The sequence below is a fragment of the Phaenicophaeus curvirostris genome, chromosome 2, assembly GCF_032191515.1.
Source record: "Phaenicophaeus curvirostris isolate KB17595 chromosome 2, BPBGC_Pcur_1.0, whole genome shotgun sequence".
In the NCBI taxonomy this organism is placed as follows: Eukaryota; Metazoa; Chordata; class Aves; order Cuculiformes; family Cuculidae; genus Phaenicophaeus; species Phaenicophaeus curvirostris.
In genome coordinates, this window is record NC_091393.1 from 111,242,967 (window position 1) to 111,255,689 (window position 12,723).

The 12,723-nt window shown below is 46.7% G+C and overlaps 1 protein-coding gene across 1 annotated transcript; it reads left to right on the forward strand.

Annotated features, from left to right (window-relative positions):
* Nucleotides 1-427: 427 nt before the first annotated feature.
* Nucleotides 428-8,744, forward strand: OSR1 (odd-skipped related transcription factor 1). Its single transcript, XM_069850460.1, has 3 exons — nucleotides 428-747; nucleotides 6,251-6,943; nucleotides 7,505-8,744. The coding sequence occupies exons 2-3, from the start codon at nucleotides 6,297-6,299 to the stop codon at nucleotides 7,638-7,640; spliced, it is 783 nt and encodes a 260-aa protein (XP_069706561.1). The 5' UTR covers nucleotides 428-747; nucleotides 6,251-6,296; the 3' UTR covers nucleotides 7,641-8,744.
* Nucleotides 8,745-12,723: the final 3,979 nt, after the last annotated feature.

The following is a 12,723-nucleotide window of genomic DNA, read 5'->3' on the forward strand; positions in this document are numbered from 1 at the left end:
CCGGTGAGTCCTGTCCCGCGGCTCGGGACAAAGCGGAGCGATGCGGATGGGATGCTGAGCGGTGCGGAGCGGTGCGGAGAGGCGCTCTCCTCCCCCGCAGGGCAGCGTGGAGCTGCACGGGACCCTCCTGTCCCCGTCCCCTCCCGGGGGACCGCTCCGCCACGGCGGAGAAGCCCCGGGGGAGGCTGCGGGAGCCGGGCCCGGGGTAGGGGAGAAGAGATCACACGTTTGCGGGCTGCGAGCCCCGGGCTACTGCGCCTCCAGGAGAAGCGGGTTGAAAAGTCGGTTCTTCCCAGCCAGAAACTTTCTCCCTGCGTGCGCATGCCTGGAGTCTGGTGGGAGGTTGAGGGGGGAGCCGGGAGGGAGGGAGTGAGGGGGGGTTAAAATAAGGAGGAGGCTGGAGGGAAGGGATCGCTTCAGTCTGAGCTCGGCTGCTCCCGGGCGCGTTTGCGCTCCGGCACACGCAGGCGGCTCCGGGAGCAGGAGGAGGGAAAGCGCCTCTGCCTCCATCAGCCAGAGCACCTGGACACCTGGCTCCGCTGCTCGCTCGGATCTGCCTGGAGGAGCAGTGGGGTGGGGTGGGCTGAGCGCTGTGCCCCCCAGGGTCAGCAGAGGCGCTGCCCCAGCCCGACAGCTTTTTTTTTTTTTCTTTCCTATTTTTTTTTTCCTATTATTTTATTTTACCAGCTCCGATTTAGCCCAGGATCTTTTAACTGCTGCCAGCGGTGGAGCACAGATCGAGATTAGGTAAATAAAAAGAACGACTCATTTTGTTTGGTTTTGTTTTGCCAGACCTCTCGGGTTGGGGGTATCGATTAAACGCCTCCTTTTCCCTTCTTCCTTTCTTTCTTTATCCCCATCCCCTCCTACCATCTCCTGGATGGTGCAGAAGTGGGGAAATCGTGGTTCACGTGAGGAGAACTGTTCTTGGGGCGGGCGGAGGGCCGAGGGAAGCCTTCACTTGGGGCTCGGATATTTTGATGCTATTTAAAGATTTGTCTTCCCCTTTCAAAGTTGTTTATCCCGCCTTGTGGAGGAGCTGTGTTTTTAACCCGAGCTAAAAATGACACATAGAAACTGCAAAACAGAAGCCTGAATGTCCTTTATGGACTTGAACGTTCAGCTTCTCTCTTCTCCATGCTTTCACTTTTCTTTCTTTCCTTCTTTCTTTCCTTCTTTCTTTCCTTCTTTCTTTCCTTCTTTCTTTCCTTCTTTCTTTCCTTCTTTCTTTCCTTCTTTCTTTCCTTCTTTCTTTCCTTCTTTCTTTCCTTCTTTCTTTCCTTCCTTCCTACTCCATTTTTAGTGGTTTAGGGTTCGAGAAGCCTTCTCTGTTTCTTTCCAAGGCCGTAACAGATATGAATCTGGTGTTTGCATGTGTCCGAATGGATCGAAACAAGTTCAGCATAGGGAAAGGCTGAGCTTCTCTCGAGGCTGAGCCTATAAAGTGTCAGTGCAAAGCCGAGGATTAGGGTATAGTTGTTATAGTTGGCTTTTGGGCGGGAAACTATAAAAATCGAACATTTTGGAGATTACCGTAGTGCCGCCGGGGATTGTCCGATAAAACGGGAGCAGGGCAGGAGGGTGAGAGTCGCATCCCGGACAGGTGCACAGGAGGTCCAGTTCAGTCAGTCCGAAGCCAGCTGAGAAAAGGAGCGAGCCCCGCATCCAGCGCTGAGCTGGGGACCCCGCGGTGGCACCGGGGACCGCGCTGCGGGGTGACCGGGGCCACCGGGCTCGGCCGGGCCCGGGGATGCTCCTGGGCTCCCCACGGGGGTGACACTGCAAAAGTTTTCCCCCTCTCCACCGGTGTCTGTGCGGGCCGAGGCCGTGGGAAGCAAGGAGGATAGAGGGAGGGAATCCTCGCTGCCGCCGGGACAGAGGAAGGGCGAGTTCTCCGTGCGCAGGGGAGGCACTGGGAGTTTCTCTAAGGAGAATGAATCTTGCGCTGGGGGCCTTTCTGCACCCGAGGGGATAAAAAAACCCCGAACACTCACACAAAACCCCCAAACCAGCCCGAAAACTTTTGCAGAGCCGGCAACCACCGCCCGTCACCCCCTCAGCCACTGTCCCACCAGTATCCGACCCCCAGGGACACTTTTGGTGGTGGTGGTTTGGAGAAGGGCTGCCCCGCGCACTGTAGCCATGGCTGGACCACGGTTCTTCTTCTTTTTCCTCCTCCTCTTCTTCTTCCTCTTTTTCCTCCTCCTCTTCTTCTTCTTTTTCCTCCTCTTCTTCTTCTTACTATTATTACGGGACCAAATCCCGCCACGTTCGCCAAGGTGGTCTGGGGAAACTTGTCAACACCGATTTCGTGATAAAATATGAATGATGATTTTATAAGGACTGAGATGTCCAAGGCACATGTCGACTGAGCCTTTCCAGTCCTCAATAATGTTAGCAATTAACTCTTTCACGCTCAATTAGCCCCGAATAAACCTGTTTTAATAGATTCTGCACACTTCATTAATACTTTGAATAAATCTGTGCTGAACAATGCGCTTTATTCCTCAAGAGCTGCGCGCTCGAATAACGTGGAGCGAAAGGGCAGTTTTATTCCTTTTCCAGTTAATTTCCCCAACACGGATAAATTGTAAACTATTTCCTCGCTTAAACAGATAGGGAGGGAAAATCTCGTCCCCTCAAAGGGAACAAAATAAGGAGCCGAGCTGGTGGCAAAATGCTGCACATCGATGCGACGCAGCCGAAAGGTCGGGAGCTGCCAGACTTGAAAGGATTCAAAGCAAAACAGGGGGACTTTTTTTGACAGATGAACCTGATTGCTGTAGTTTGAGGCTATAGCAAGAATGCAGCATTTTTATGCCCTCTACTTTATCATGTTTGTAAAAATAAGCAACGCTCCGAGGGTAATTTACCTCCTCCATTCTCCCATGTGGAACTAATTAACAAACCTCATTATTTATGAGTCAGGTATTTAATGTAACAAATATCCCTTTCAAAGGACACATCAGAAATTGATAATTCAAGGTAGAAAGGAAAAATATTGACCAGCCTCTAGAATACTTAAAATTCCATTTAACACGCCCCTTGCTATGCTACCAGACTGCTGGATTTTTCTTTTCCTTTTTTTTTTCTTTTTTTTTCCTTTTTTCTTTTGGTGTATAGGGTAGGTAGAATTTAATCTGAAAGGTTAAGATTACGATAGTCTTAAAACAATGGCAACTGGACAATAGCATTACCGTATCTTCAAACAGGACAAAGGGTAAGAAAGCTGGAGACAGATGTAGTCTTTCAAGTTTATGATCCTATTTTGCAGGGTAAATTTATCTTGGCATAAGTAGGTTTTGTTTCAGTCAGAACACAAGTGGTTTGTTCTTAATTACTCACCGAGCTAGTTTGTGTTAAGAAAGAAAATCCCGCACAGTTTTATTGTGATGGGGGAATTCAACCAGGGAACTCGCGGGGTCTTCTTCTTTAAAAAAATAAAAATAAGAAAGAAGCCCCGATAATGATCTGTTTACATGAAACAGAATTAAAGGTGGAGGTGACACCGAAATCAAAGAAACGTGGGTCTCTCCGCGGGCAAGAGGAAGAGCGGAGAGTTACTGCGCTGTGAAACAAATTCGCTTTGATGTACGGAGGAGAAGGGACTTCTTTACGAAATACTCTGCTCTTCATCTATATTTTTGACTATCCTGGTCGCACAGAGCAGAAGTGTAGCTTACATTTCTGGAAAAGTGCCAAGAAACTTGTAGTAACTTGAACACTCTGCTCCTACCTCCCTTTTCCTTCTCCTTCTTCTCCTTCATCACTTTTTTTTTCTTTTCCTTTTTCTTTTTCCCTTGTTTTCTTTTTTATTTCTTTTTTCTTTTCCATTTTTTAAAATAACAGAACTGCTCTAACAAAAAAAAAACCAAAAAAAACAAAACCAAAAAAACCCCAAACATAGGCGCAATGGATGCTGTGATGACCCTACTGTATTTCTCCTTAGTTTCTTTTCCTTTGTAAATCGAAAGAGACTTTTCTAAAATGTGCCTGAGCAAGAATTTACTCAAACTGACATAGCAGATTTTTGCTTATATACTCCATATTAAAAGTTTTCAAGGGATATGAAGAAATAAAGAGGGACAAGCCCAGAAATTAACTGAGTTATCAACAGCGTATTTTGTGCTTGAGAAATTTAGGGCTTCCTAGACAGGAAAATAGACACGGGGCTGATGTGACACGCAGAAACAGATTTTTCAGGTACCTGAGCAAGACTGTTTTCTGAGTAGTTAGTTCTCGGGGTCATCGATTGAGGCATTTGTGCTGTGAAGTGGATATGCCTAGCTTATGGGCAGTATTAACAAAATAAAAAGCATTTCCCAAGATGAAGAACAAAACAATCTGGTTTCTTCATCAGCCTTGAATAGTTAAAAAAAAATATAAAATAAAAGAAAAGAAAGAAAAGAGAAAAAAAAAAAGAAGAGTGGGAGGAGAATGTAATGTGTGTCTTTTCCAATCAGCCACTATCCAAAATGTAACCAATTATAAAAGGACAAAATGTCACAGTCTTTTATTCTGGGTCATTGCGATGGAATTCCTCTAAGGTTTGAGTGTCTCTTCTCGCTGCTGATTTATGTAAAGTGGTGTGAAAGGGGGACCTGGCGCATAGAGCAGCTCAGAGCAAGCTTCTGCCTCTCACACCCCCCGAGTCGCAGCTCCTCGGTCCAGGCAACAGCCCACATATAAATCAGATTTGTTTCCCTGGTCTTTAGACCTCTTCCGCCACAAGTTTCCACCTCCCCACCCCTCCAGCCCAGAGGGACAATTACTGCTCTTCAGCACTTCGCTGCCTCCTTTAATCCAAAGGAGCTTTACTCTTCACGTGGGGGTGAACTGACTCTCCAGGCTGAGTGCTCCGAGGATCCTGTCAAGAAGAACCCTGTGGGGATTTTGTGGGGCTCCTATGGTGACTCAGCAGGAACTCTGTAGGAGATCTTATGAGGATCCTGTGTGGATTCTGTGGGAACCATGCAGGGAATCTGTGGGATCTTGTGGGTACCCTGTGGGGTCTCTACAGGGCTGCGGGAAAGCAGCCCCACCGAGGGCAAATTGTGGAGATCACTTGGGGGAAAGCAAGTGCAAGCTGTGGGCTACGGGATAAGGAGGAGCATCCTTGCACTGCAGGATGGAATGCTTCCAAAAGCTGTGGGTGCTCTCTCGCACCCATAGGGTGGAAGCTGTATCCCCAACACCAGCCCTCAGGAGGCATCTCCTGCTGACTGGTTGCCAGTAACCAGGGCTGTGCTGAAGGCTGAATTTGCAGGCAGGGCCAGATGTGCCTCGATGCTGCTGCCTGATAGCATTTTCCCTTCTGTCTTGTGGAGTGGAATGGGTAGGGATCTGCCCAGGAGGAAAGGCTGAGGGCTTGGTGGGACCCAGAAATACACAGCAAAGTGGTGGCACCCGGCCCAGACACAGGCTACGGCTCTGCGGCCCTGCAGCTGGTGGGCTGGGTGTCCCCATGGGACGGTCCCTTCAGCCCAAGCCTTTTTTGCCATTGAAAGGGTTCTAATTAAGTGATTGCCTAGACTTGGACATGGGCTGGAAGTCAGATGTTTCCCCTGGGGACAGCAAATGGCACTTCAGATTTGTCACCCAAATTCAAAGTTTTCCTATTCTTTTTGCAGTACATAAGAGAGAGGGATGTCGGCTTGTTTTTTTTCAAAACAAACAAAAATTCCAGAATTTTCTTTATTTTGAATGAAGTAGGATGTGCAGTTCTGGGCACTCAATGGCTTCTATCACCCCAGAGGCAGAGGTTTGGCTGAGGCCAGACTACAGGGAGGCGAGTGATACAGCGTCAGTTCCTCCCCACATCACCTCAAGGGTCAGGGATAAAGACTGTTTTTTGTGGGCAGCACCCTGCCATTTTCTAAAGGTTGAGGGCACACAGGAAAGGATTTTGTATTGCATGGGAGGAACACAAGCTTTGCAGGCCAAAGTGGCATCTCTTCACTGTCGCTGTGCAGAGGATCATCAGAGGTCTAGGCACAGGGAAGCTGTTGGTGCATGAATGGCTGTGGATAGTGAATGGGTTGCAGTGTCTGTGTGCAAGGGATGGGGAGAGGGAGACTCTGAAAACCTGTGGGGATACACTTGCAGCCAAAAGCTGGTCAGACCAGCTTTTGTAGCCTCTGTAGGTCCAATGTAGCCTCTGTTAATGTAGGGTAAAGTGAGAAATTCCTTCTGCTTTTATCTTCATACAAATCCACATCTCCCTCTTCCCCCCTCCATCTTTATTTTCCAGATCTTTTCCTCTCCTGTTCCCAAGATCCTCCTCCTGAGTGGCCACCATGGGAAGTAAGACCCTGCCGGCGCCAGTGCCTATCCATCCTTCTCTCCAGCTCACCAACTATTCCTTCCTGCAAGCGTTCAATGGGCTGCCAGCTGTGCCCTCTGACCACCTCTCCAACCTTTATGGCTTCAGCGCCCTGCATGCTGTACACCTGCACCAGTGGACTTTGGGGTACCCAGCCATGCATCTGCCCCGCTCCTCCTTCTCTAAAGTTCCCAGCGTGTCAAGCCTGGTAGATGCACGGTTCCAGCTGCCGACCTTCCCACTCTTCCCACATGTCATCCAGCCCAAGCAAGAGGCCACAACTGTGACCCTCAAAGCCAAACCCCGCTTCGACTTTGCCAACTTAGCAGTGGCCGCCACACAAGAGGACCACTCTAAACTGGGACAGGCAGACAGCCAGGGCTCCCCACCAGGGCTGGGGTCTTTGCTTGAGGTGACTAAACTCTCTCCAGAGAAGAAACCTACACGAGGAAGGTTACCATCCAAAACCAAGAAGGAGTTCGTGTGTAAATTCTGTGGCAGGCACTTCACCAAGTCCTATAACCTTTTGATCCACGAAAGAACCCACACTGATGAACGGCCCTACACATGTGACATTTGCCACAAGGCCTTCAGAAGACAGGATCACCTGAGGGATCACAGGTAATGATTCTTCTTCTCTTGTCCTTTTTCCCTTGTATATCTTTATTCTCCTAGTTACCCATGTAGAGTAATGAAAGTCCTTGTAAGGAAAGTCACGAACCTGGACAGCAGACAATGTTCCCTCTATTTTTCCCTCTGCCCGCTTCTGGTGGAAGAGCCCCGATAACTCACTTTGGAAGACAGGGTTGTTGTACTCACCCACCCTGCAAAACAACTTGCACAGCCTCCTTCTTAGCTTCCACAGATGCTTTTACTCTCTGTTTTCACCATCTGGTGTCCTCTGCCTTTGTGATCCTTCAGAATTGTCATGAAGACACGCAACCTGGTGACCCCAAAGTTAGCAAGAAGGTCTCTGTTCCTAAGAAAGGCACCCTTGTAAGCCTTTGTCACTCTCCTCTCTTCTTGCACGCACACATGCGGATGATTGCCCGAGTGCCTCACTCCAGCACTCTTCATTCTCAGCAGTAGGTGCAAAAAGCTGTAGCATATTCTCTATCAAGTAGATCACTGCTCAATTCAGGCCGGTTATTTTTGACATCTTGATTGTTTTTCTCTCTCTAGATATATCCATTCTAAAGAAAAGCCTTTTAAGTGTCAAGAATGCGGGAAAGGATTTTGCCAGTCCAGAACGCTAGCTGTCCACAAGACACTGCACACGCAAGTAAAGGAATTGAAACCTGCCAAACTTAAGTGCTGAATCTCCAGTTTCTATGAACTTTTCCTCTCTTTCAGACTTTACACCAAAACCAGAAACAAAACTTTCAGGATGGAAGCACTGAACTTCGTGTTTTGCTTTTGTTTGTACTTTAAAAAGAGCAAAATCTGCCCACCCCTCTGCTCCACTGAAGCAACTAACTTTCCAAGTTGTGGGTGAAACGATTATTTTGCCTTTAAAATATACATGAATGATGGAGAGATTGCTAACTGACTTGTGTAGCTTTGATAAACTTTATGCCAAAAGGTGGTGCTCACGTGTTGGACAGGAATCTCTTTGAAACCAAGCAAAAGCCCACAAGACCCCCCTCACCCCAACATCCCAACAAAACCTCCAGAACCATAGCTTCCAAAAGAATTACTTAAAGAATAAAAACCCCCAACCTATTATTTTATACCTTTTTTTTTGACTGTATAAAGCTTCTTATTTTTACACTTCAGGAAATACAGACTATTCTGGAAGACAATTAAGAACTGACATGGTGGTTTTGCATCACAGCACCATTAGGACAAGGAGAAGGGCAACTTGCAAATCTCACTTGCTAGGTGTTTTTGTTTTGGTTTTTTTTTTTTTGTTAAGGGAAAAGAAAATCAGTGTTTGGAAATGACCTAAATCTCTTGAGTGAGGAGTCCCAGCATGTGCTAGAAAACATATCCAGATCTAAGACCTGTGGGTCCCTGGTGTTCAAGACAAATCAGTGTTCATGGGACACAGAGACCTTTTTTTTTTTTCGCCTTGTGTGCTGTGAGGAGATTTGTAACTTGTGGACTTATTTAGAAAACCCCAGAGGAAGGAAAGATGGTGATACGTCAAACTGACGGTGTGCACAACATGGTTTTAGTGGTACTTTAAAGTCTTCATGTGTCTTGATAAGATAGAACAAATCTCAACCTGAGAGCGTATTTTTTTAAATGCTGGCTTTCTGAACAGTGTATTCGAATTAAGAGACATTCCAATAAGTTTTGTTTATTAAAAAAAAAAAAAAGTTGTATGGCTGTTTGGCACTTTATGCTGATTATTGGTAATTGACATTTATCACTGGATTGTGTGTGTTTTTTAAGTATTAAAATAAATCGTTATTTTACAGGCAAGTCTGCACGGACTACACATGTTCATTTGGTTTCCGATCTCTTCCCTGGCAAATCCTTTCCATCAATATTCAGAACCTTTTTAATATATATATTTTAAATTTTATTTTATTTTTGCATTATCTTGGAATTTCCTCTGTGCTGGTTTCTACCAGCCATGGAAAGTATGGATCTTTCCTTTACACGTAAGCTTTCCCCTCTTCTAATTTTATTTTTCGGGTTTTTTCTTTCCTTCTTTTCTTTTCCTTTTTCTTTCCTTCTTTTTCTTTTCCTTTTTCTTTCCTTTTTTCTTTCTTTCTTTTTCTTTTCCTTTTTCTTTCCTTTTTTCTTTCCTTCTTTTTCTTTTCATTTTTCTTTTTCTTTTTTCTTTTCCATTATTTTATTTTTCTTTTAAGGCCGACAAAAGTAAACAGACCTTCAGGGAGTCAAATAATTTCGCTGCTTGTGTGGAAAAAAAAAAAAAATCGTCTTGGGTAACTAAATCTCGGGTATTAGCCGATAAGATTAGGTGTCAGAAGTGTTATAAAACAAATCAGATGAATAATGGGCAAACTGTTGGTGCTTTCACAGCCTGAAGGCGCTGCCGGAGAGCCGCCTTCGCACACCCTTCACTTCGCTTGTCAGGAACAGGCATTTTTCAGTCGCATCTTCGGCCGGTTCAGCGTTGATTGGGGCGGCCTTTGATTCCCAGCAGCTGTCTTAGATCAGAGATGTTTATTCCACTGCGAAACCGCTTCGGATCGAGACGGGGGGGAGAGAGAGAGCTCGGGGCTGGGGGATCCGCCTGAGCCTTTGAAGCGCCTCTCGACGACCTTTCTCGCCCCCTCGGCAAACACTAAACCCTCTCCCCCCGCATCACAAGTCAGATAAGAAAAACCTCCTGCAAATTAAGGCGGCGACACCTCCGCAATAACCTCGGACCAAGCGCGGATGCTTCGACACCGCAATCCGCTCGGTCCAAAGCGGTTCCTTTTCGTCCCTTTCCCTGCCCCGATTTTAGAAAAAAAAGATTTCTTTATTTGGTCAAGGAATCCTATCAAGGACAGGGAAAATGTCGCGGTCGTAACTTATTTAATGTAAAGCAAGGGAAGGAAGGGGGAGAAACCTCTCTCCCTCCTCTTTTTTTTTTTTTTTTTCCTTTTTTTTAATTTTTTTTTTCTAATTTGACACTGATTCGAGGGCATCTTAACTAATTTAAATGCACTTGCTGAGTCCACCTTCACCCTTGGGAAGCGCAGGATGCCGAGACGACTTCTCTGAGATGCACCCAGCTCCGGCGGCTGCGAGAAAGAGCACAGTTTGACCCCGGTTTGCTTTTTGCTTCGCTTCCCACCCTCCACTCGCTTTCCACACCGCGGAAAGGCTTTGGGTTTCGGCTTAATAATAATAATAATAAAAAAAAAAAGCATGCGAAACCCATCGGTATCAGGAGTGAGAGGATAAATCCACCTGAGCCCGCAGGGATCCCGTGCGGGTCCTCCGCGCTCCGACAGCCTGTGGAGCCAAGCAGGAGCGAGGAGGATCCCTCGCGTTGCCGACCAGGACCGGGCTGCGCTTATCCAGCAGCCTTTCTCAGGGGCAATTTGCGCTGCCTCTACAGGTTCCCCCCACGTCCCCCGCCTCCGCTGGAGTCGAGCTGCATCGCTGCCTTGGCAAACGTCCCCCAGCACCGCGCCGGGAGGTCCCTGGCTGCTGCAGGGACAGGGGTGCAGCATCCCGCATCCCGCTGCTCCCCGAGGGGGGACCTGCCCCCCGGAGCACCCACACGGCTTAAACCGGCAGCCGAAGGGCTGGGCGGCTCGTCCCGTCGCTTCTGAAGGGAGATTCAAAGAGACAATCCCCGGTGAAATTCCCTGTCTCTTTTGCATCGCTCCTGGTAGGGACGAAAGGAACAGGGATGCCCCCGGAGTCCTGTCACGGAGGGGTGAAAGTGAAGGGGTCTGTCGCTCGGAACCAGTCAGTTTTCAGGAGCTGTAACTACCAGGCAGAAATCCAAGCTGGATCCAAAGGGAGGAGGTAGGGATGCAGGCAGGGTCACTCCACTGAGGCTTTCCCACGGCTGCTCCACCATCACCTTAACACCGGGAGACAGGAGCACTCGCGGAGAGGTAAGAAACTGGGTCGGTTACTGGTTCCTGGGAACCGTTGTAACTGCAGGGCTGCAAAGGTGGAGAAACGGCTCCTCCCAGCTGGGCATGAGAAGCGATTCATGTGTACGGCTGAGGCCTGGTGATCTGCCTGCCAAGAATTTCCCTGGACGTGTATTTTTATATGCAATAATAATAAAAAAAATCCCCAGAATTGACATAATCAGAATACAGATGTATTAAAATTACATAGGCATACTAAGCATGGGATGCACACCCAGCCTTTTAATGTCTTTTATACTATATGTATATGTGTGTGTATTTCCTTAGAAGGCTGCTTTTGACCCCTTGCAAACAAAGGCTATCTCTTTGGTCATGCTCTCAGCTGCACTGGTGAACAGTTCGCCTCTTCCCTTCAGTGTTTTGAATTTTGCTAGGCAGTGTCAGCTCAGTGATTCCAAGGAAAGCAAAGAAGAGATGAAATCATGACAGAAGAGATAAGTCGTACCAACCCGCAAAATAAATGAAAGGAATTAGATGGGAAATGTGCCTTTTGCATCAAGGTCACAAATAATTTAAATGATTAATTACCTCCCCTTTATTCCTTTTTCTTTTCTCCCTTCACACATGTTTAAATCTGACATTCACACAGTGAAAGAAACTTACTTAGGCCTCTGTCTGCCAATCGAGAGCTGATTCTGTTTTCACAGTTGCTTTAAATTTTGCATTTTCATCATAAAAACATCACAGAAGGAGAGTTTGCAAGAGTAAAAACCAGGGCACCTGACTCTAGCTGTCTCTTCCTGCAAGATTTACAAGGGAAACACAGGTTTTTTGTCTTTTTAATTTTTTTATTTAACCATTTCCAGTTACAGGAGAAAATGTAAAGATGTCTTGGCACATCTCTGCCTCTTTTTTTCCCCCTTTACATTCCAGTCATTCTTTTTCTGCCCATAAACTGTTACTACTCCACAAAAGCCTGATTCTGCACAGCCTACTCAGCCTGTTTTTTTGTTGAAAGCAGGAAGACACCCTGTCAGATGGGGTCTTCAGTGTACATTCATGAAACACAGCAAAAGCTTCTCTCAGTGTGTGCACTGGAACAGCAAATAGTTACTTTTCAGCTGTGGATTACATGTGCCTCTGAAAAAGGGACCACAAATCATTGGGTTTTTAAAGGTTCCGCATGAGTTGTATATTAATCCCAGTTTCCCTAGGGATGGATTAATCCCAGCTTCCCAGTTGTGTGGCTACAGATAATGTTGATGGGGTTGGGGGCAGGGGAGAAGGAAGATGGGGAAAGGAGAGGGAAATTAAAAAGATATATCACAGGAATACATGGCCTAAGTGGTGAGGAGCCGTAAGTACTTGGGTTTCAATACCTCTTCTACCTCTGTCACCACATGTGAGCTGAAGCAAATCACTTCAGCTCCCTGTTTCAGTTTCTTCATCTGTAAAGTTGGGATAACGCTGCTGCTTTTGTTCCCAAGAGGCCTGGCACAATGTTGTAGAAAATCCTGCTCAACCCTCAGTACTGAAAGGAGATATTCCGATTTTTACCTGGGAAGCTGAAAGCAGTGGCTGATCAGGGACATCTAATGGAGTGTACAAAATAAGTTTATATTCACGTGTAGTTCTTTTTCAGCCCTGGCAATTTTGTTGAGAGATGGAGTCCTAGAGCCCAGCATGCATTTCTTCCCTGCATTCCTATCCAATGACTAAACAGGAGGAATGGCATGGGCCAAGTTCATCCCTGGTGGGACTCCAATGACATCAGTCATCTTTATAGGAGTTTTTTGAATGAAGTCAATTGGGTTTTATGAGGATTTGGTTTGGCCACATGCATATTTAACCACTCAGAGAGCTGCAGCAGTGAAGGAAGTTTTCCTT

What these genes read in the sequence shown, in the direction of transcription:
- OSR1 (XM_069850460.1), top strand. Translation starts at nt 6,297, where the DNA reads ATGGGAAGTAAGACCCTGCCGGCGCCAGTGCCTATCCATCCTTCTCTC. An exon ending in GATCACCTGAGGGATCACAG is followed by an intron (nt 6,944 to 7,504) that starts GTAATGATTCTT and finishes TTCTCTCTCTAG; the next exon opens with ATATATCCATTCTAAAGAAA.